At 48.3% G+C, this 23,633-nt stretch overlaps 1 protein-coding gene across 1 annotated transcript; it reads right to left on the bottom strand.

Annotated features, from left to right (window-relative positions):
* Positions 1-386: 386 nt before the first annotated feature.
* On the bottom strand, positions 387-23,557 carry ABCD1 (ATP binding cassette subfamily D member 1). The gene is made up of 10 exons (XM_072626097.1): positions 22,493-23,557; positions 16,563-16,743; positions 10,615-10,757; positions 10,357-10,531; positions 7,827-7,921; positions 6,358-6,503; positions 6,075-6,220; positions 4,475-4,559; positions 2,477-2,602; positions 387-2,154 (listed from the first exon to the last, which is right to left on the bottom strand). Exons 1-10 carry the CDS (start codon positions 23,429-23,431, stop codon positions 1,926-1,928), a joined length of 2,265 nt encoding a protein of 754 aa, XP_072482198.1. The 5' UTR covers positions 23,432-23,557; the 3' UTR covers positions 387-1,925.
* Positions 23,558-23,633: the final 76 nt, after the last annotated feature.

The raw sequence follows: 23,633 nt of genomic DNA, 5'->3' as shown, positions 1-23,633 counted from the left end.
GATTTACAAAGACAGTTGACATCCGTTATCTCATTTTCACCTTACAGCTTGGTGAGGTGGCTACTAGAGATACCAGCCCTGCTCCCTTTTATGGGGAAGGAAATGGAGGCTCTCCTTGGACTTGTCCAGGGTTACACAACTGCTGGGTATCCTCAACCCCATGAAGTGCACAAGCTGCATTAAGATGCTCAATCCCTCCCTCTTCCTCCCTTCTAAAATGGGAGCTAAATTACCTTGCCCCCACACCACAATGTCCCAAACAGTCAATGCTTAGAGATCTGCATCTGAGAACACATTAAAATGGACTGGGGGAGGAGAAGAGGTCTTAGGCTGTGGGTAGGTTTAAGCCCCACCCCTCACCCCCAACAAAATAAAGAGGCAGTGACTGGATTTCAAACACATTTTCTTTACTTGACTGAGAGGGTGGGAGAGGACAGAAGGGCCCAGCTCACCCCCAGCCCCTAGGAGGAGAGCTAAGGCACGTGGCTTCTGTTGAGTTTCCATCCACAAGTGATTGTGTGGCTTTGCATAGTTGATCTCTCTCTCCTCCTTAGTACACTTTGGCATTGGGGAGGGGGCAGGGGAAGAAATGAAGGGACCCCTCACAGCATCTGTCTCCTCCATGGGGGGTGGCAGTGGGGGAGGGGTAAAGTGGTTTTGGCAAGCAGAGAGATATACTTCCCCCTTCCGTAGGTCCCTCACTTCAGTGAGTGGCACGGGGAGTTGGCTGGTAGGTAGTTGGCAGTGTTAGCTGGTGTCAATGAGAGTTGGGGTGGGCCCACAGCTACTGGTGACAACCGGGGCGGGGGGACTGGTCTACACGAACAGTGTCCCCTGCTCCCCTTCTCCATTCCACCCCACTCCCCAATACTGACACACCAGGGCAAAAGCATGGGCAGATCAAACCCTTCATGCCAACAAAACTGGGCAAGGGAACACTCCCCAACCTCTGTCCTACCTCTCCAGCTCTCTGGTGGAATACTCACATTGGCAATCATTACAAATATAAAACTGGATCAAATAAATTACTTTAAAAAAAATAAAAGACCAAGATAGTACTATTGAGAGACAGAGAAAAGACTACATTCTCATCAGTAGGAAATATTGTGCAACTCTTCTTCTTGGGGATGGGCAGACGGGCAGGGGCTCTTTGGAACAAGTGATATTGGAGAAGGTTGAGGAAGTGGCCCCCAGTTGGCTGGGAGATCACTCAGTTTGTCTGAGAAGCTGGGCAGTGTTGGGGAATTGGGCAGACGGGAAGATGTCTTGGTGAGAGTGGGGAGAGGAGAGAGGTTCCCACTTTGGAGAAAGGGGAAGAGACAAGAGGAGCAGTGAGAGAGGGTCACAGGTAATACACAGCCTTCCATGTGGACTTCGACTGGCAGTGTGGTGGGAGTGGTCCCAGGCTCCCCACTTTCCTGTCTTGGCACAGAACCAAACCCCTCTTGTCTTCATCCAAGAATATTCACTGAAGATATTTGGGGGAACAAGCAAGGCCACACCTCAATGCCCCCTACCCCCCCAAAGGAAAGGACCCTGGCTACATAAATGCTATCTACTTCACAGTTACTAATTACCAGCCAGCCCCCCTCCCCCTTCCTCCCTCCAGCTAATACAGACCTGGGACAGGCCAGGTCCTTGGCTGGGCACATGGCACAATTACTAAGGAGTATCCTTTCCCTTCCCCGCCACCTCTCCCTGACCAGGAAACAAGTCCCTAGGCAGGGAGGGGGACCAGAACCACATAGGGTCCTATCTATCCCCCTGGGAGGGGAAGGGCAAAGGAGACCCCACTGCTTCATGTGTGAGATCTGGGGAGATTTGTGTGGAAGGGGGACAGGGTTAGGGAAGGCTGTGGGCTTAGGGACACAGGATAAGAGCGTCCAGGGATATTTGGCTATAGGAGGGCCTCCTGGGCCAGGGCCTCAGGGGCAAGGGCAGGAGGCCTGAGATGGGTCAACACGGTGGAGGTCAGCATCCTCGCCCAATATCTCACAAAGTTCGCTGAGACGTTGTTGCATTTTGGGGATGCCTGCCAGCTGCTGCTCCAAACGCTGCTTCTCTTCTCTCAGAGTCAGGCGAGTGGCTGTATCAAGCTTCTCAAATTTCCAGCCCCCTTCACCGTCAAACTGCAGTAGGTGAGTATGATACTTCCTGTAGGGTGGGCAGGAGGAAGCCAGTAGGCAGGTGGTCAGAGCACTAGGTCTTGGCCTGGGTACCCCTAAGCCAGCACCTCCATTCTGCTCTGTCCCCCTTTCATATTATCTCTTTCATGCAAGCAACTTCCCTGTCTCCTCTGTTCCCTGGACTCAAAGGGCAATCCTCCATGCAGCTGACTGATTCCTATGTGTCAGAAGGACACTGTGAGCCAGGACCAGAAATGTGGACCAACCAGATCAAGAGGGCCTCTGCTCAGTACTCAGTTGATAAAAGGCACCTGGCCTGGGACTCAGTGCTTCTGGGGTGGGGCACCTACCACAGGGAAGGTCGGTGGGTGATAGAGAGCAGGGCGATGCCTGCATCTTTGGCAGCCTGGAAGATCTTGCCCTCCACATCAATGCTCACGGCACTGGTGCACTCATCCAGAAGTGCGTACTTGGGCCTGGAGGTGGGGGTAGAGACAATGAGAAACACAAATTCTTCCTCTAAACAAAATCCCTTCTCATCCTTATCGCTATTCAAATACCTGTGCTGGCATTGGTTCCTTTTCCCCCTAATACTCATCAGAAATCCTACCTACCCTTCCAAGGCCCAGTTCAAGCTCTATCTCTGCTAGGGGAAGGACCTTATGAAAGTCACTCAGTTAACACGCTGGGCTTCAGTTCCATCGCCTGGAAAAGGAAGGGGTTGAGGCACCATGATACAACAAAAGGAAGGCAGGATCCAGTGTCACAGGATCCAGGTTAAAATCCTAGTTCTAGGATTTACTATGCTGTCTTAAGCAAGTCCCAACTTCTCTGGGCTTCCAGTGGTTTTCAAATACTAGGTGATGTCCAAGGCCCTTCCAGCACTGATAGGAGAACTCAAGGACTGCCCAACTCTGCAAAGGCTCCTACTCAGCCTGGCCTCAGTGGATCTCCTGCCACTACAGAGTGAGAGGGGAGGCAGATGGAAAGCTCACAGAAGGCCCAGGCCCTGCCCTGGGACCTGGGTTCCTGGGCACAGGCAATGATTTTTGTCTTCAAAGCATATACCACTCTCAAATTCAAGACCCATGGGGTATTTTTAAAGAGAAGGAGATTGTTTCTCCTGCTAACTTCCCAGCATCCTGAACACCTGTAGCCAGACATGCTGCGATCACTGTCCTTTCTAGAGCTTCCCTGGTCAGAGACTAGGCCTGAGTAGAGTCCTCCAACCAGGGTTTAGCAGTGTTACAGGCAAGAGGGCTTCCTATGGGGATACATTTTAATGAGGAAGAAGCCTTTGAGGACTCTTCTGGTGCCATACCTCTGATTTCAAGCATCCCTGAATGAGGAAACAGATGAAACTCCCAATCATTTAGACTGGGTTTGTGGGTAAAAGGCCTTGGCCCAGGGACCCCAAGATCTACCATGTCAGGATAGGGATGGGTCCCCACTTCCTGGGGTTGCCACCTTTCCCCCAGTCCCTTATCTGAGAAGACAGAGACAAATCATCCTGAAATATAGTTTTTCTTTCCAACTTGGACCCTCTCTCAAGAGAATGATTCTCCCACTCTCCTCATCACTTTCTTCTATCTAGGACACAGATTCCCAAAACGGGAGATATGGCCCCCTGGGGGGGATCTAGGGGAGCCATAGTAGCTTCAGGTGCAACTGGGGGGGCACTGAATAAAAGTGAGGGGATGGTGGAAGCATAAGGAAAGAAGAAAATTTTGAAAAACCGTTGGTATGTTTCATTTGTTGTGTAACAGAGTTAAAAGTTATAGTAATGACATTATTTTCCAAATAACACACAAAATGCAAGTTATAATTGATCAGTGGTTAAGACCACCAATAGGTCTTAACAAGCAAGTGTTGGCAGGTGAGTGTGTTGTGCATTGTTGGGAAGTCCAGCATGTATTGGCAGAGATATGTGCATGTAATGATTTGTTTACATGACACAATATTGTGTTATCAAAATTTCAATGCTAGAAAAACCCCACAAATTTACAATAAATTATTAAATTTAAGATGCATCATTTAAAAAAATTTTTCATATTTTTTTGAAATGATGCAAATTTCAAAAATACTGTTAAAGGGTTAAATAAAGGGTATTTCCAGGGGGGCACTGAGTAATTTTTTTTTTTTGAAAAGGGGGCAGGCAGTAGGCCAAATAAGTTTGGGAACCTCTGATCTAGGAGAAGAAAATGGCCTGAGGCTTGGCCTCAACCTCCCTTCAACCAGCTCTAGGGCCTTTTGTCTGGTGTGGCTACTCCAGAGGGACAGACCAATATCCCAAGGGATTCCCATCTCCCACTGCCCTGCAGGCTCTCTCCAGCACAACCCCAACTGACCGGTGGTAGAACATTCGAGCCATTCCAATTCTCTGCTTCTCCCCACCTGAAAGGACATCCTTCCAGTCACAGGAAGCCTCCCAACCTGCAGAGGAAGGAAAAAGAGGAGGAAGCTTCAATGTAGTTCAAAGGGTTTGTACTGTGCCTAACCTTGTGCTAGTGAGTGCTCTGAGAGGGACAAGAAAAAAAAAGAACATTGCTCCTTGTCCTGTAGTGGGGGGTAATAATACCATCTCTCTAGTATAGTAGGGTTTAATAATACTTAGCATTTCTATATTTAAGATTTGCAAAATGCTTTACTTAGATGATCTCATTTGACCCTTCCAGGTCAGTGCTACTATTAGCCCCATTTTACAGATGAGGAAATTGAGGTTGAAAGATGAAGTGATGTAGGCATGTAAGGCTGGACTTGAACTTGGGGCCTTGGCCACTGGCACCACTGGCAGCTTTACAAAATACTTTGTTTACAACAACCCTGGAGAGAGGTAGTTTGACTCTTAGTACATTTTACAGATGAGGAAATCGATGCTCTATGACATTAGTGACTTGTCCATGATCAACCAATCAATAAGAATTTAGTAAGTTTCTCCCACTGTGCTGGCCCTTGGGTGCCAGAGCCAGGATCCAGCTCTGATCCCCAGTCATGGGAGTCCACAGCAAGTATGTTTGGGGGTGGGGGGGTGGGAAGAGTTGAAATAGTTTGATTAACAAGTGGTTAAACTGAACAGAATTTCAAGTCAAAAGCTAGTTTGGACAATAACGCTCATGGGCCCATAGCTTGACTTTCAGGTCACAGCCTTCTAATACCACAGTCAGTGCTCTCACTTCTATGCAGTCCTCTTGCTCTCTTCTTTCCAATGGTGACAGATCAGTGTGACTGAAGTTACTTGGGATCCCCTCCTGGAATGCACGTGGCCTTAAATGCCAGGAGGAGTGGGGACAGGGCTAGCAAGTGATTATGAGCCTGAGGTATGAGTGAGGACCAGGGGAGGGCTCTTAGCACATAGTAGGCATTGACTAAATGCTTCTTTTCTTCCCCTGGAGTAGTGGAGTAAGGAAACATGGATGAATGTGCCACCACATCACTGGCCCCTCTGGGTTGGTGAGAACCCAATCCAGGGGCTGCTCTCCTTCCACCATCCCAAAGAGCACAGAGGGGAGAAGCCCAAGTAATGGTATATTCTGACAGTTTTCCCTTGTGATCACAGGAATCTCTGCTGTACTCAAGAGTTCACAGGCTCCAGCATCTCCCTGGGATAGGGTGTGGGTCCCCACTCCCTATTGTCTCTTCTATGTCCTCTGATTAAGTCCCATGCGTAGGGAAACCCCTTGCTCAATATCCAAATGAAAATGGAGATCAAGGCTAGAGCTTCCCCAAGGAGAGAGAAGAGCCTGTCTGGGGTGGGAGAGCCAACTAAAGGTCACAGTTGTCCAGGCCACCCTCTCTTACCATATTGTGGCCAGAGTGGCTGAAAGAAGTGTGAAATGGCATGTGCTGTCTATGCTGTGGAAAGACAATTCCTGTGTGCTTGGATGTGGGGATGCTGGAGAATGGCAGGCTACCATCAAGCCAGGACTGCCCCCATCCCTGAACACTCACCTCCTTCCCTCTGGACAATGTGGTTGAGGTTCACAATGTCTAATATGGCCTCCAGGTAGCGGTCAGAATAACCTTTCCTTTTCATGTCTTCTACTGTGTCAGGATAGATCACTTGGTCCCTCAGAGAGCCCACTGACATGTAGGGCCTATGAGACATACAGAAGTAGGAGGGCTTTAGCTGCCCACCAAGAAACTGGCCCATGCCATCCCCATGACTAGTTTGGTGGCCCCAACTGGTTCTGTTTGGGACGCTGAGGCTGCAAAGACCTATGGTCTCACTCACCTCTGTGGGATGTAGAACATGCGCTGTGGTGGGGGTTTGTAGAGCACTCCAGCGTAGGCTGGCCAGAGCCCACCTAAAATCCGGAACAGGGAGCTTTTACCACAGCCATTGGGGCCAGTGATGAGCAGGTGCATACCTTCTTCCACCTACAGGGGGAGTCACAGGAGAGGGAGGCCTTGTGTACTTAGGGACATTTACATTCCCTCCCTTCTTTTTCTTTTGAGGAGAACCTTCCTGTTACCCAATGCAAATCCAAGTCTTGAGCCTGACAGTGAAAGCCCCATTCCACCATTGGCCACCCTCCAACACAGATGGGTGGCTCTCCTTACGCGGCTCATTTCTACTTCCAAATCTCTGCATGGGCCATTTCCCCTCGTCTGGAAGGCCCTAGGTCTTTCTTCTTGGCCTGAACCTACTCATCTTTTAGTCTGACTCAGATCCCACCTCTCCTAGGAAGCCTTCCCCAGGAATAACTGGCTTCCCCATTTATGAGTGCTACTCACAGTGCTGCTGGGCAAAAGTCTTGCATATAGTGTGTGCTAAGTAAGCATCTGCTATCTTTCAAACAATTCAGCCCCCCCCCCCCCCCCCCCCCCCCCCGCCACGCTTCAAGGCCTAGCTTGGGCCTACCCTCCTCCATCCACATTGATCTTTCCCCTCTCTTAAATGGTACACTTCATGTTGGCATCAGTCCACTTAACACTCAAATATTTTCTGCTTCCTGTTCAAGAAATCTGGTTTCTCCCAGGAGACTGGAAGCCCCCTGAGAACAGGCACTGAGAGGTCTTTTCTCTCTTATTTCTCTCCTCAACAGCCCAAAGCTGGACTCCATGAATATGGAATGACTGGTCTGCCTGGGCCTTTTTTTCAATGCTGAGCCTTCCTAGTGCATATAAAAGGGAATTTTACTCCCAGCTTGCTATTTCCCCCTTGCAGGCAGAACCCAGCCTTTGGACTTACAACGTAGCAGAACTTTTCTGCTCATAGGTCAATGTGTGATGGTCCTGAGAGCAGCAGGTTCAAAGGGTAATGGGTGCTAGCTCCTGCCTCAGGTAGACAAGTCTGCCTGAAAGGTGGGAGGAGCTGACCCAGAGCTCACTGAAAGCAGGAGTGTAAGTAGTAGTAGCCAGGCTCAGGGACCATCGGCCAACTCTTGACAATTATCAGCCTCCTTGATCAATTCTGCCCTGCTGGCAGCACATGTGACTTTTGGGACGCTCACATCGACCTTGAGCCTGGGGCACTGTCTTGCTGCCAACACACATGGGTAGGTGTACAGGCCAGGTCACAAGTGCCCGGACCTTGGAGCTAGAAGGCACCTCAGGAACTATCTAGACTAAACAATTGGTAACAGAAGCCTGGGGTACATGGCTAATGGTTGCCTGCCTTCACATGTTCCCTTCTCACTGCTCCTGGAGAAACAGTCTTTCCCCTGTGCCAAGGAAGAGCTCCCCTGGGTCTTGGCCTACCCTGATATTGAGGTTGGCCACCACCACATCTCCTGTTGGGGTGATGATGGGGATGTTCTCACAGATGATCCCCTGCTCCACATCCACTACCTGGCCTGAAGGGAGAACGAGAGGGAGAAAAAACAAGGAAGGGTGGTTACCCTGAGGCTGGCAAGTGGTAGGTGGGGGGCTGTGGAGAGGCCTGCAGGCCACAGCTCCCCAGGAAGCCAAGGAGAATCCCATTGGCTTGTTAGAGGATGGAATGACAAGCTGGAATGAGGTCCACCTAAGATGTCCTTGTGGCTCCTTTCATAGTGTCTACTGGGGTCCCCAAGGGCAGAGCCATCACACCTAATGCTCTGGGAGCAGGGAAAATCTTTCCCTTGCCTACCTCCAAGTCGTGTCTCAGCTCCCCTGCCTGGCTCTCCAAACCTCACCCATAGTCCTCCAAAACACATACTTGTACATGTTCTCACACTCACACACACTCGAACACACACATGGACTCACATATATGTGCACTCATACACAACTCACACATATACATACACATTTCAGCTATGTAGGCATACATGTTCACATATACACATGCATATACACTGGAGCACACCCACATGCAGTCACACACGCTCATAAACAACTCATACATACTTACATACAGACATATACTCACACATGTTCTCACACTCACACATATGCACTCACACACATACTCACATATACCTCACAAACATTCAGACATATACTCACACATTCTCACACATGCACACACTCACATATACATACTCATATATACTCATATACACCTCACACTCACACATTCAGATGTATATTCACACACGTTCTCACATACACACATACACATGCACTCACATACACGTCACACTCACACGCACTCACACACATGTACTGCTACAGCAGTTTCTCCACCGCCCCCATCATGTACCACACTCATCCCCCTCTCTGTGCCTCTCCTCCCCTGGAATATCCTGTCTCCTTTCCATCTCTCCAAATCCTCTAACTCTCCTCCCATCCCCAAACATTCCTGCCTTGACACTTCTCTCCTACCATCACATAGACTCTATCTTAGATCATTTGCAATTGTTCTTATATATACACCCAAGCTTCCTAAGAACTTAATTAGAAGCCCCAGAGGACAGGGCAAGGCACGAGCCTTTGCTCTTGTCTACACCAGCCTGTCCAATGCCTAGGCCAGGGGTGGGAAACCTGCAGCCTGGAGGTTGCATGTGGTCTTCTAGGTCCTTGGGTGTGGCCTTTTGACTGAGTCCAAATTTTATAGAACAAATCCTTTTATTAAGGGGATTTGTTCTGTGAAGTTGGGATTCAGTCAGAGGGCCACACTTGGCGGCTTGAACTTTGCCAATCAGAGGCAGAAGAAAGAGCAGGCCAGAAACAATTCATGGGCACTCTCAGATGTGGTAGGGTACTGGGGTAGGCATGCTGAGGACTACGGAGAAGACCAGGAACTTTCAGCCTCAATGGGGGGCACAGAAAGTGATCTAGCCTTCTCACATACAAGGCATATGCAAATAACATGCAAATTAGCACATCAAAACTCATAATCCACAGGTCAGCAATAGGCTATCAGGCCAGGGCATGGGTGAGTGAGTGGGTGCATGCACCCAGATCATATGTAAGCATCTGTGACTGGTTATGGGGCATCTACAGAAAGAAGGCATTGGACCAACCAACCACTGAGTAGGGATTCCCTAACAAGAGATAACCCAGCAGCCACTTGAAAACTTATGACTATCTGTAGCACTGTACTCAGAGTCAGAGGACCTGGCCTAGTAATTACCTTCTCGTGGGACTCTGGGCAAGTTAACCTTTCTGGGGTTCAGTTTTCTATCTGAAAAATGAAGGCATAGGCTTCTTAAACTTTTTCCACCTACAGCCTCTTTCTGGGTTTCAGCAAAGTTGGTGCTGCATGGGCATCATGACATGCTCAGTACAAAGTGCACATGCTGTGTGTTCAGAACCAAGGCTGCAGTGAGGTTGTGCAATGGAACCTGGGTAAGTTCTGCCAGAAATATCTCAGATTCATTACGGGATTGATTTTTAACGACTTTTTGGTCATTGCCTATTCAGAAACCTTTCACTGTTGCCAAATTTTTCACAACCCCATAGTTTAAAAAGCGCTGGACTAGATGACCAACAACATTCATTTTCCCTCTTATCCCTCTAATTCCAGTTACCCAATGAGCCTGAGATGTGTAGCAATAGCAGCCATGAAGAGTCAAATGAGGGTGACAGATAAAGCTTGCTCACAGATTCACAGGGATAGGCCTTTGCACCCAATGGGCCACTTAGGAAAGGCTTTCCCAAGAAGAGGAGCCTTGAGAGACACAGGACAAAACTGAGTGGTAGAGGTCATGAACTTACAGAGTTAAGACTGTGTGACAGGTAACAGGGAACCCTAGAGGTTGATGAGTAGGGGCAACGCAAGATAGAAAGCATTCAAGAAAGACAATAGGTGCTTGGTATGTCAATTCAATGAATGAATGAAAGGGGACAGAAAGTGGGTACCTACCTTTGATTTTCAGGGGCCCCTCCATACGCACCCCATGCCTCACAAGAGCTCCAGTTCTGGCCCTCATTGGGGAGTCCTCCAGTTCCCCAGGTCTTTTGAAACTACCTTGCTGGACATCCTCGAACACTTGAAACATCTCGTACACTCGGGCAGTATAGCCAGCCAGCTCTGCCACCTGGGGGGGCAGGAGGGGAGGTGAAAAGTCAATCTTGTTGGCACTTTGGCAGGAGGCCTAGAGCAATCTGGGGACAAGAGTACCTCCTTATAGGAAGACATAACTCGCTCGATAGCATCCGCAGCAGCCGTGAGCAGGTTACGGGCAATTGTGAAGGCCTCAGTGCGCTCACTCACCAAGTCCTCTTCCTTCATCTCCAAGGCTGCTTTCTTTACTGCCTCTGAGTCTACACAAGATGGATGGGAGAAGGATGAGGAGTTAGCTACATGGCTTACCTTTCCTCTGGCCTAGCCTCTGCAGATTCATCCTCCAACCATTCCTGATTGCCTCCTGGACAATGCGCAAACTCTTTGGATGGCCATATTTAAAGCCCTAAGTAAGATGGGCCTGACCTACCTTATAGCTGCCCGCCTATGAACACACCCTGCTCCAACAAACCTGGTTTTCTCATTGCCTATAATGGCAAGTAAAAAAAAAAGGTCTTTTGCTGTTTTTGTTTTACTAAAAATATCTTTTGTTGTTTTTTCTACTGAGGGTTATGCCCTCTGGCTCTAAAAAGTGTATAAATACTCTGAGGGTGAGGTTTTACTTTGGAGCTTACTGACTGGAAGTATTTCTTTAGCCAGAGAGACTCTGGGAAGATGCTAAGGAGCCCCCCAGCTATAACCCCAAAATTGATGCTTCCCTATCTGGCAACTGTGTATGTATGTAATGGTCAGACATGTTGGATGCATGTCTGTTGACTTTCGATTTCTCTGTATTTTCTCTGAAATTTTGATTTTCTCTGATACCTGTGCTTGAATAAAGTGAATGTTAACCCCTTGAGAGTTGCTTTCATTTTATGAATGCAGATCTAAGAACCTGTGATAGCAGGTCCCCCTGTATATGTTGAGGTGCTTACTGATACACTATGGCGACGAGGATGGGGTCACAAAATATCAGACCTCTATTTGGAGACAGAAAGGCAGAGGAGACCAAGGAAGAAATGAACATCTCAGGGTTGGAGGATTTTTATTCCCCACCAGAAAGACAATGAGCTAAAGGCACAGGGATTTGTGAAAAATGGGAACTGAGGCTATAGAAGGCAGAACCTAGAGACTTAGAATGATGTTTGTAGGGAATAACAATGGAAGCTGGGAAAGAAATGACAGGGGTGTGTAGGAGAGGCTGGGCCTTGCTAACAGGTTATTGAATTGTGTGTAAATGCAGAGATGGGCTTCAGGAGGAGAAGGCTCAGATGGAAAGAGTTGTCCCGCAATGTTCAGGCTGTCCTTTGAGAGAGGAAGCTGGAGAGTTAAGGGTGGCAGAAGAGAGGGCTGCTGTTGGTTTGTCTCACAGGAGGTGAAAAGTTAACAGGGAAGTAAATGCAGCCCTTGCCCAGGCTGGGCTTGATCTGGGCCTAAACACAGGCCAGGAGGACGTGTGGGAGGAGAATGTAACAAATGAGGAGGCTGAGGTTCTGCCAGTACTAAGAAGGAAGCAGGAGAATCAGGGACCCCCACAGAGTTTGGGGAGGTAATTGAGGATTTTGCTTAGCAGGAGGTCACAGATGTTTTGAGTTGGTTCACTCAAAAGATGGGAGAATCACTGCTACGTTGGATGGTGAGAATTAGTGAAAAAGATAGGTTTCATCAAGGAAGAATGAATAGCCAGTGGATTCAGGATCAGAGTGGATTGACAAGAAGAGAGTTGTTTGCTGTTCTGTTGACAGCAGGGGTAGATTTTGGAGGAGTAGATGGCATTCCAACTAATGAACTATATAAAAATGTATTGAAAGAGGCTTGATTTTAGACTGAGCAGGGAGGTAGGAGCTGCCCCAGCAGATCATTCTGAAACCTTGTATCCAGGTTCATCATACCTGCAGGGAGAACATTGGGTTGGTCAGGCCCCAGCTCAGATTAAAGAGGGTGTACCTCTAGCCAGAATGATGACCCTGAGACTTCAAATTGGAAAACTAAACAATAGTGAACGAGGCTATGATGATGGGTTCATGGATTGCAGAAAAATGACTGACCCTATATCTACCTTTTTTCTGGTTATTGTCTCCTTGTTTCTTTTTGAATTTTTGTCTGTTCACCTTGTTTGTCTCTGCCCTACCTCCCTCACTAGGTTGTCATGAGGATCAATTGAGACAAAGGAAGTGAAATGGCTTGGACAAATCCAATGCTATGTTAAAGAAAAGGTTCATTGACATGTCCAGTATACAGAGAGGTATGCCAAGGGCTGTGGGCAACTCTGCATCACAGCCCCCAATCCTTCTTTGGATGGGTCAGCTAAGAAGGCAGCCTTATGGCCTGAAAGAGTCTGAGGGGCACAGGGAATCTGAATGACTGAGTGTGGCAAGGGACTGAGCCCAGAGGGATTTAGCTAGCTAACTTCTGGAGGTGTCTTCCTTGCACCAAAGACTTCTCTGATCTTGGTCTGGGGGTGAACTGATGATGAACAGGTGTATTTTTGGCTAAGGAAAGACAGAGGCCTGCTGTCATATCACATAAAAAGCCACTTGGCAATGGACCAGGCTACAGGAATCAGCAGTCACTGCCTCTGTGATAGGCACAGTATTGAGAATCATGGGTTCTGGGCACTGGAAGGGACCTCTGAGATCATCTAGTTAAAGCCCTTCATCTTCCAGATGAGGAAGTGAAAGCCTAGCAAACATAGACCATAGTGGGGAGGGGAGAGGGATCATGGAAGAGTGGGGGGAAGAATTCGTTACAAGAAGTTATACTCCAAGGCTGCAGGATCTGAAGTTAAAAGGCAGCTGATGCCCACGGAAAGAACACTGGACTTGGGAGTCAGAAAACCTAAGTTTGGGTTTCAGCTTTGCCACTTAGCAGTGCAATCTTTAGCAAAACCCTTCTGAGCCTCATCTGTAAAGTGAGGGGGGTGAGCTGGTTAATCCTCAAGGTCCTCTCTAGCTCTAACATGTGATGATTCTATGATCACAGTGACAAGTAGGGAACAAGGACTCTGAAGAGGACAAAGAATGGGCCACTGCCTACTGAAACAGGCAGATGGAGAACATTCCAAGGCACCATCCACTCGGCAAAAGGGACACCACGTGCAGGCCAGACACATGTGGGAGCAGAGCCCTCCTGGCTCAAGCAGGGCAGTGCAATGAAGGAAGGATGGCAGCAACAGCGGCTGCCCATTAGACGTAATTAGGCCCTTGTCATCTCCCTCCAGGTAATGCCTCCTCAGGTTATCTGTGTGTGATCAGGAAGTCAAGTCTAAATACTCTGGGCAATGAGCCATTTTATCTGGAGGAGGGAATGTGTCTTGAGGTAAGAGGCTTTGACTTTGCTTATTTAAATCCTAGCTTGCATCCAGTCCCTGGTAGTCATCCTTGCTGTCTGCATCCTCAGAGCACTAACTACCTTTTTTCATAACTTTGTGTCTTGTCTTCTCCACTAGAGAGTGAGTTTTATTTGTATATCTCTCATAGTACCTTACACAAAATAGACAGCTTTTTGCTGAATGAGTAGATGGTACTCGAGGAATATTTCACAGACATGGAATGTGAGATCTGGAAGAGAACTTAAAGATCATCTAGTCTGACTCTTTCATTTTACACATGGGGAAACTGAGGCCAGAGAAGAGTAAAGATTTTAATCCAGCAGCTATTCCTCCCAAACTATATCCCTTCCTGCTCAGACACACCTTGCTCCGGGAGGACAGGGGAAAAGGCATAGGATAGGATTGGGATAGGGTAGGATTTTTCTGAACAGCAAGCAGCAGCTATCTGTCAGGGTTCTTAGGTCTTTGGTCATTATGATTATAGTGTTAATAAGTCTGGCTCAAGAGAAGAGTTAGGAAAATGTATCTCCTTCCCTTTTTTTTCAACGGTAGAGGGCTGTAAGTATGGACATGGTGGATATGTTGGCTGGCTTTGCTGACCTTTTCCCCCTTTTCTTTTTTACTCCTTGTTACAAGGGATAGCTTGTTGGGCAATGATGAGATGGATGTATTGGGAAATAAAGGCAATGTAGAAACAAAAGGTAGCAATAGAAATCAAATTAAAAATTATACAGTGGTCAGTTTCTTTTTTGTTCTGTTTATATTATTCTAGTCATTGTAGAGAGTTTTTCTGGTCCTGCTCACTTCACTCTGTGTCATTTTCATTAACACATTTCATTTTCATTGTTTCTTACAGCACAAGAATATTGTATCACATTCATGGACCACAATTTGTTCAGCCATTCCCCAATTGATGGACAGTGCCTTTGTTTCCAATTCTTTGCTAGAACAAAAAGTGCTGCTACAAATATTCTGGTGGAGATGGGGCATTTGACCTCCTTGGAGAATATATGCCTAGCAGTGGGATCTCTGGGTCAAAGGGTATAAAGATTTTAGTCATCTTTGCTATAGGATCATTCCAAATTGCTTTCCAGAATACTTGGTCTAATTTCCAGCTCCCCCAACAGTATATGAGGGAGCCTGTCTTCCTACAGCCCTTCTGAAATGGACCATTTCCATCTTTTGTCATTTTCATCAGTTTGACAGGGGGAAGAGTTTTCAAAAGAATTGCAAATTATAAATGACCACAGGAAAATATGCTCCAAATCACTAAGAGCAAGAGTATCGCAAATCTATACAACAGAGGGATCTCTTCACATTATGCAAATTGGCAAAGATAAAAAAAAAGATGGGAACATTCAAAATTACAGGAGCTGCAAGGTGGTCTAACCATTGTAGACTTCAGTTTGGAATTATACATACCCTTTCTTTTATCCAGCAATTTCACTACCAGGCATATACCCCAAGGAAGTCAAAGACTGAAACCAAGGCCTATATACACCAAAATATTCACAGCAGTACTTTTGTCATAATAAAGAGAAGGTGTTGCCTACTGATTAGGGAATGGCTAAAAAAAACCCATGGTATATTAATGTATCATTTTGCAGTAAGAAATGACAAATATGAATTCAGAGAAACAGGAGAGGATTCATAGGAAGTGATACAGAGTGAAGCAGGCAGAATCAAGAGAATGACATGAACAATGACACCAACTAGCTACGTGGAAGGTGGAAGATCCCAGAAAAGAGGCAATAAACCTATCTCCTCCTTCAGGGTGGAAAGGTGGGGTGGAAGACAACTAAAACAGACATTGGCAGCTAGGTGACGCTGCAGTGGATACAGCACCAGGCCTGGGGTCAGGAAGATCTGAGTTCAAATGTGGCCTTAGACACTTCCTAGCTGTGTGACCTTTGGCAAGTCACTTCACCCTGTTGGCCTCAGTTTCCTCATCTGTAAAATGACCGGGAGAAGGAAATGGCAAACCACTTCAGTATCTCTGCCAAGAAAACACCAAACACTGTCTCAGTAGAGGCCATTTGTGTTCCCTATGGGAGGATTCTATCTAAAAGAGGTAGGAAAAGACTGTAATGGAAAGATAAAAGGCATCCATCAGTGGTTTAACAATGAAAATAAATTGTGTGTGTGTGTGTGTGTGTGTGTGTGTGAGCATGCATGCACATGCATACACTCATGCCTGAGTATATCTGTGTGTCTGATGATGGATCAAATGAAGCTTTTTACATACAATTCTGGTGGTTCCCCTGGGGAAGGATACAAAGGTAAATCTGTGTGTTTGAAATGAAAAGAAAGAGAAATTGGGCCTACTGGAGAAGATGTGCATCTTCTCCAGGGCAGAGAAGTAGAGTGAAATGGAAAGGTCAGCCTATTTTTTTAGCCTGATTTAGTATAAAGAGTGGACCAGGAAGGAGTCAGGAGAACTAGGCTCTGGTCCTGACCCAGCCATTAACTGGATTCAAGGCCTTAAGCTAGCGATCACAGATGTGGAGCAGGCATGGTGCTTAGAGTTCATCTGGTTTTTACAAGTGAACAACTCAGGAAAAGTGAGTTGGCTCAGGTCCCGTGTGGGGAGTAGATGGAAGAGCTGAGAGCTGAACCCAGGCCCCGACTGTACACCTCTCCCAAATTCTCTAGTCCCAGCAGGGGCCACATCTACAGCTAGGCCTTTGTGTGGGTTCCTGCTCCCAGACTCTCCTTCCCACAGGGGTTCTCTTACCTGATTCTGAGTAGCCAGTAGCAGTGATGATGGGTACTGCGACCATCACAAGACCTGAGGCACTCCACACATACTTCATGAGAAATTGTTCCAGCATGACGTACCAGAGCCGCTCCAGCAGAATGAGGTTAATCTGGGAGGCCAGGTCCTGGTAAGAGTGCTGCAGCAGGGCCAGCTCCACCTAGGTGAAAAAGAAGCTCAGTGAGGGCTTGCTCACTCCTCCTGCCTTCCAGGACTAATTCCTACCCTTGGGGAACAGCCTGGGCAAGTAGCAGGAGATGTAGTCAGTGAGGGGCTCTCATAATCATGTGACTGGATAAAATCAAGAGCAGGGACCCCCCCTTAACCTTCCTAGTGTCCTAGACCATTTGTTCAGTCTAGCAAAGTGATGGACCCCTTTTCAGAATCATGTTTTTAATGCACAAAATACATAGGATTACAAAGGAAATCAATTCTATTAAAATAGGTTTTTTTCTTAAAAGTTCATGGAACTCAGGTTAACAACCTCTGGTCTAAATTAATCTTCTCATTCTTAACAATGGAAAGGGGAAGGGAGAGAAATCCTTGACCATGGTGACCACCAAGGTGTAAGGGACATTTACAAGCCAGACTTTAGAATCAGGTTAAGCATATGGGAATATGTGTACATACTCTATGTATTTACACACACACACACACACACACACACACACACACACGCACACACATACACACACACTCACCTGCGTGCATCCACAGATACTCCCCAGCTCACTAATGGGTTTTATTCCCAACAATCCTTTACAAGTAGATAGTTTGGAACCAAGGTCACAGAGTTTCCAAGTGATATGAGTCAACAGAAAAAATGTTAAATGTACATAGTGGTCCGATTCTCAGGCCAGTCCACAAAGTTCTCTTTAACTCATAATGTGGCTAAATGAACACTCTGGACTACATTTCTAACAACTGTACATATATACCATAAATAACATATATACCATATATAATACTATTTCTGTGAGAAAGCTCATTCTAAGGTGTTACTTGGGAAACCACGGATATATCTATCTTTGTTAGTATATCCCTAGAAGTAACAGAGGCTTATTCTCTTCCCCTCCAGTCTCTTGTCTCCTGTACATGCCAAGACAACTTTCATTTCAAAGGCCCTTTAAGGCTCTTCCAATATATGTACATCTATTATGATTTCCCCACCCACCTTGATTTACAGATGTAGAAACTCAGGCAGGAAAGTGACTTGCCCAAGGTCACAGAGCTGGTAAATATCAGAGCCAGAATTTAAACTCAACACTATTTTCAAATTACCTTCTTGTCATAGAATCAGGATAGAGAGAGGAGGGTGAGGCATCACCCTATGGTAGCATCAGCCCCAGAGAGGAGAGGAGAGAAGACCATGGACTTAAGAGCTAGAATTGTCTTTAGAGTCCATCTAGTTCATACAGATAAGGAAACTGGGGCCAAGTGACTTAGCAGTAGAAAGGGGAAGGAAGAGAGACTAGGATCTTCAGTGGTAACAGGGAAAGAAGAAGGGAAGGGGATAAGCAGAAAGGGGATTCCCAGTAGTGGTGAGTCCCAGGTGGTAGTTACAGCTGAGAGAGAAATCCTTGCCCACAGTGGCCACTCAGATGTAAGGAACATTTACAAGTCAGGCTTTAGAGTCAGAGTAAATATATGGAAGGTAGGCCTCACTGAATTTCTTGGCTGCCCAATACTTAGACCACTGAAAGAGACAGTCAATTATCAATTATCTCAAATATCAATAGAAAATAACCATGATACAGAGAACCCAAAAGAAAAGATAACACTAAAGTTGGTTCTAGTTGGCACTGGGTGTCCCAAAAGTCTTAATGCAATTCTAAGCCATCAAAGTTTAAACTATACATATAAGCATGTGTATAAGTGTGTGTATTTATGTGCATAGCCAAGAAATGTCCTGAGCCTACCTTTCATATGTTTACTCTAAGAGTTAAAAAACTGGGAAAAGGGGCTTTGTGATAATAGCAGAGAGAACCTGAAACTGAGAGTCAGGAATCTGGGTTCTAGTTCTGTCTTTACTCGTCTTACACATAAATAAATACATACATACGCATACATGCGCGAGTGCTGACACACACATAAGCAACACGGGACAAAAGTTGCTATACAATTAGATTTCTTTCCTGAGCTCTTTCACAACACGATATATACCAGGGAGCTGCATTAAGTTCAAAACAAATCACATTGAACCCAGTGTCATATCAAGTATGGCTCCTCAGTAGCCCCCTGAATATCTTCTCAGGAGCTGATTTCCCCTGATGGGTCTATCAAGGCCTGAGACCGTAGCCACTGGGTCTCCTGACTTTATACTGTGGGATACCACCTTGCCTGCTGGAATCTCCTTACCAGGATCTGTGCTGGTGATCTGCCTTGGTCTTACCCTACTAAGCTGACCACTACCTTCTCCAATACTGCTCTGGAGAGACTGAACTGGAAATCCTAAAACCCTTTCCAGACACTTGGTGCTAAAACTCAGGCAGCCCTGCTTGCTGACCTCTTTGATTCACCAACCAGTGTTCACAACCTCTCCTTTTTCTTTCCCCTTCCAACCCTACCTCCATCAGCAATCTTGGCAGCTGACCTTGACTGTGCTTTTACAGAGGACATGGTAGCAATCCACTGTGAGGTCCCTCAACTGCCCTCTTCCAAATATCTCTGTTCCTAGCCTTTCCTCTAATCTCAGTCTGGCTGGTTTCCTTAATTCTAGCCTCTTTCTGCTCCAATTTATCTTTCACACACTGGGAAGAGTAGCCTTTCTAATTTACGACTTTGGTGGGAGAAATAGTAAAACTGGAGTCAGGAGCCCTGGCTCCAGCTGTATCCTCAGGCAAATCGTCCTCTTTCTCTGATCCTGTTTCCAATTTAGAGTCTCAAAGAATTGCTTAGGCCACTGAGAGATTAAATCATTTACGGTGGTAGGATTATTGATATGGAGCTAGAAGGCACCTCAGAGGCCACCTAGAACTACTCTTTCAGTCTACAGATAAGGAAACTGAGGCCCAGGGAGGTTAAGGAACCAGCCCAAGTCACACAGGTAGTAAGGAACAGAGTCAGGGTTCAAATCCAGTTCCTGTCACTCCAAATCCATTGTTCTTTTCATTGCTGCTTTGCCTGTCCAGGATCATGCAGCCAAAATATATCAGTCAGGGGTAGAACTCAGGTCTCCCTCCCACTCCAGCCCTCTAGCCCATGTCTTTGAATGCATACAATAAAATACACAGGATTACAAAGGAAATCAGTTATATTCAAATGGTTATCCCAATATTTTCAAAAGCAAATTCATGGACCTCTGATTAAGAACCCCTGCCCTAAACTGCACTGCTTTAATATACTCTGATTTATACCGTAGCTATTTGTGTACAAGCCTGATAACTCTGTACTAGACTGAGAGGTCCTTGAGGGCAAAGCTGGTGGTGGTTTTCACCTTTGTACCCCAAAAAGGACCCAGAGTAGGCACTAGAAATGATTATGGAAGCGAACTGAGGCAAACACAGCTGGAGTCCAGTTGAGCCAATAGCTGTGTTGCTGTCCTGTGGCAAAACCTTTGATAAAGCCCATAAGTTCTCCTCCTCTAATTATCTGTGCTATAAATCCAGATTGTCATAGATTGGACTGTGTTTGCTGGGAGCAAGTTCTACCAGTAAAGGGATGAGTCTGCATTCTCTGAGCACACTTGAATCCAGAGTCCTGCTGGGCATAAGGGGATTCAATCCTGGTGGACAAAGTAGCTATGGGGTCTCTGCCAAGTAGCTCTCATTCAACGCTGTCTTCCAGGGCTCCCTTTCCTGGGGGAGCCTGGTGGGTGGGATCTGAAGTCCTATGCCCTATAGCTCAAAATCTTAAGGGAAGGCCAGAACACTCTTCATAGCTGCTCCCTCCGACTTCTCCAAAGGTGGAGCTTTTAAATACCTAACTCAGGAGGGTGGATATAATGCCGGCCCCCTCTTCATCCCTCCTACCCGATTACACACTTCCCCCACAAGCCACGTGTCACCTGCTGAACAAACATCGGGATAAAGGTTTCCCCAAATTACACAGCTTAGTACAAAGGAATCTTGGAGAAAGACCGTCCCCTTTAGGGCCCCTTCCCACTAAGAGCTCGAAGTGAAAGTACGTCAACAGGCAGAGGGACAGGGGAGATACCCATTCTGCAGCACAGGGTGAAAGTGAAACAAGGAGGTTGGCGCCTGCGCAATGAAGCCCCCAGCCCCAAGAAGGGAAGAGAAGGTGATAAAGAGAGCGTTGGCCCGGAGTAACCTCTCCCGGAGCCCCATGGTTATGCAGTTAAGGCAGAGGCTGATTCCACCCCGTTAGAACATTCCAGAGGCCCTAGCCACTGGCAGCGAAAACCATAACAGATCTTATTCCTGATCTTTTTGCCGGGGGCAGACTCTGCCAGGAGAAGGCTGATCCGGGAGCGGTCTCCCCGAGAGGACAGTGGGATTTGGCCAGGGTTGCGGAAGGGCGGACACCCTCCCTTGGTGGGGAAGCATGGGCAGGAAGTGGCCCATACCAGCCTAGTCCCCCGAGGGGCCCTGCTGGGGGTGGGAAAAATGAGCTCAAGATAGCCTTCAAGTATCCAATTCCCTAGCGGGGAAATAGGTATACAGTAGAGTGTGGGAGGAGGAAAGGATACAAGGGGAAAACTGGCAGCTGAGACCAGGACAAACAGGAGTTACACAACTTCCCCGTGATCTCTGTCGACTAGGTCTGTTATCTCAGCATCCCTTCATTCCCTCCTTTTCAAGGAAATGAGGAAGGGGGGTGGGGGAGAAGGCACGGGGCCCCAATCCGACTGAGAAACTTTGCAGGCAAGGAGCCATGTTGGTATTGGATCCTAGAGACGAGGAAGGAGGTCAGCAAAGACCTGACCCCTAATCCCAAATGGCCAGTCTTTGCTGGTGCCGCTTGTTAACCGAGCTTGGGTCTGAGTCATTCTTTGAACACCCCCGCCTTCCAGAGGCCCATCAGAGGGCTACCTGGGTTTCAACAACAGAGAATAGGGAGGGGTCAGACAATCAAGGAGCCGGGTCTTGATTCAACCAGCTCAAGTCACATGGCAAATGGCAGTTCTCCATTTCCCCCTTTCCCTGGCCCCAAGCTGCCCTCCTCCTTCCACTGGAACCAAAAACATCCCAGATTTCCCAAACTTTGAAAGCCCTGCATTCTGTGGTTCTGAGTGCCTCTGACTCTGCATTTCTTCTTCCCCACCCCTTAGCATGAAAGCCAAGAGCTTGGTCCTCAGAGAATACATTCCCAGTCCTTGGCATCTTCCCAGCTCAGTCATTAGGTTAGACAGACCCAGCCCTGGGACCTCGTAGGGCTCTGGGCAAAGAGAAACTTGCCCTAGAGCATGGAGGACTGGAAGAACCTCAAGGAACAAGGTTGGAGGGGGCCAGGGAGGCTCTCGGGTATGAAGATAGACAAGCAGAGACTTGAATGGGATGCTCTAGTCTGAAACCGCTAAGATTTTCTGGCAGCCAGTCTCGAGAACAAAATAAACAGAAGTGTCAAAGAAAGCAGCAGTTTGTAATTTAGATGGAGCTGGGAGAGAACCCCTCACCATCATGATCTTCCCCTGTGCTACCCCCAGGGACACTTCCCCTACACACACACACACACACACACACACACACACACACACACACACACACACACACACACACAACATACTCCTACATCAATCTCCAACCTTTCCTGAAACCTCCCTTTTTTTCACCCGACCGCAAAGTCTGAACCCCCACCTCCCCATTAGGTTCCTCTTCCACCACTAACCCCAATACCCCTCCCCCCTTTCCTTCCTCATTTCTGCCACCAACTCCTTGGACAACTGAAGCCTTTCCCCAATGTGGGCCCTGTCTCCCCTGTCATCCTCCACATCCCCCATGGCTCCCCACCTCGTGGCCTCCGTAGAAGGCAATCTCCTCCGAGTTGGCCACCACTCTCGAGTGCATGTAGCGCAGTTCCCCTTTGCGGCGGGCCTCCTCGGCCACCAGCTCTCCGAATTTGGGGGAGCAGGCCCGAAGCACCTTGGCCGTGAGGAAGACCACCAGGCCTGCGATGGCCGACGGCCAGGATGTGCTGGCTCCCCGGGAGCGAGCTGTGCGCACCAGGGTGTACGAGGTCACTGCCACATCGAGCAAGGGCTTGGTCAGGTTGGAGTAGAGGTGGGCCACTGAGGCAGCGAAGGCTACCACGTCCTCAGTGAGGGACTGGTCAGGGTTGCGCAGGCGGCCGTCCATGTTGCTGACTCGGTAGTAGGTTTGCTGGCTGAAATAGAGGCGGTAAGCGTGCTCCACGAGGCGGCTGCGGAAGGCCAGCGCCAGGCGGCCCTCCAGGTAGCGGATGGCGCTGTTCACGAAGGTGGCGGGCAGCGCGATGAGCAACCACTGCAGCAGCTGCCAGCTGAAGGCCCGCGGCTGCTTGCGCACGATGCAGCGGGCCAGGCGGCCATCCAGGCGGGCCACGTACACGGACAGGAAGGTGCGGCTGACCAGCGCCGCCGTGTGCAGGCCCAGGAGCGCGGTCTCCCGGCACAGGACCTTGGGGAACAGGAGCCGCAGCAGCCACAGCAGCCGGCGCAAGAATTCGCGGTTGGCGCTGGCGCTGGTACTGCCGCTGGCGCCACTGCCCGTGGCCCCGGCGGCCGAAGAGCCCGAGGCGCTGCGGGCCTCCGCCTCGGCCCGGCCCGGGGGGCCCCGCGGGTGCGGCGTCACCAGGCACTGGCGGACCAGGGGGTAGATCTTGTGCGCCCCGTAGGCCGTCAGGGCCAGCACCACGGCCAGGCGCCGCAGGGAGGCCGCCCGGGAGGGCCGCGCCGTCGAGAGCACCTGCATGGCGCCCGCCTGGAAGGGTGGGCACCCGAGCTTCTAGCGGAGGCCGCGGAGGTTACCCGGGCAACTAAGGCCTTGCGGGCAGGCCCCTTAGGCCGTTTCCTAGGAAACCAGGGGTGCCACAGGGCATCCACTGAGGTGGTTGCCCTAGCAACCAAGCAGGTACCTGTCAATCTGGGTCTCTCTTTTGTCAATCTTGGGTCCC

Source organism: Notamacropus eugenii, chromosome X (genome assembly GCF_028372415.1).
Source record: "Notamacropus eugenii isolate mMacEug1 chromosome X, mMacEug1.pri_v2, whole genome shotgun sequence".
NCBI classification, from domain to species: domain Eukaryota; kingdom Metazoa; phylum Chordata; class Mammalia; order Diprotodontia; family Macropodidae; genus Notamacropus; species Notamacropus eugenii.
This window is presented reverse-complemented; position numbering and strand designations above follow the sequence as displayed.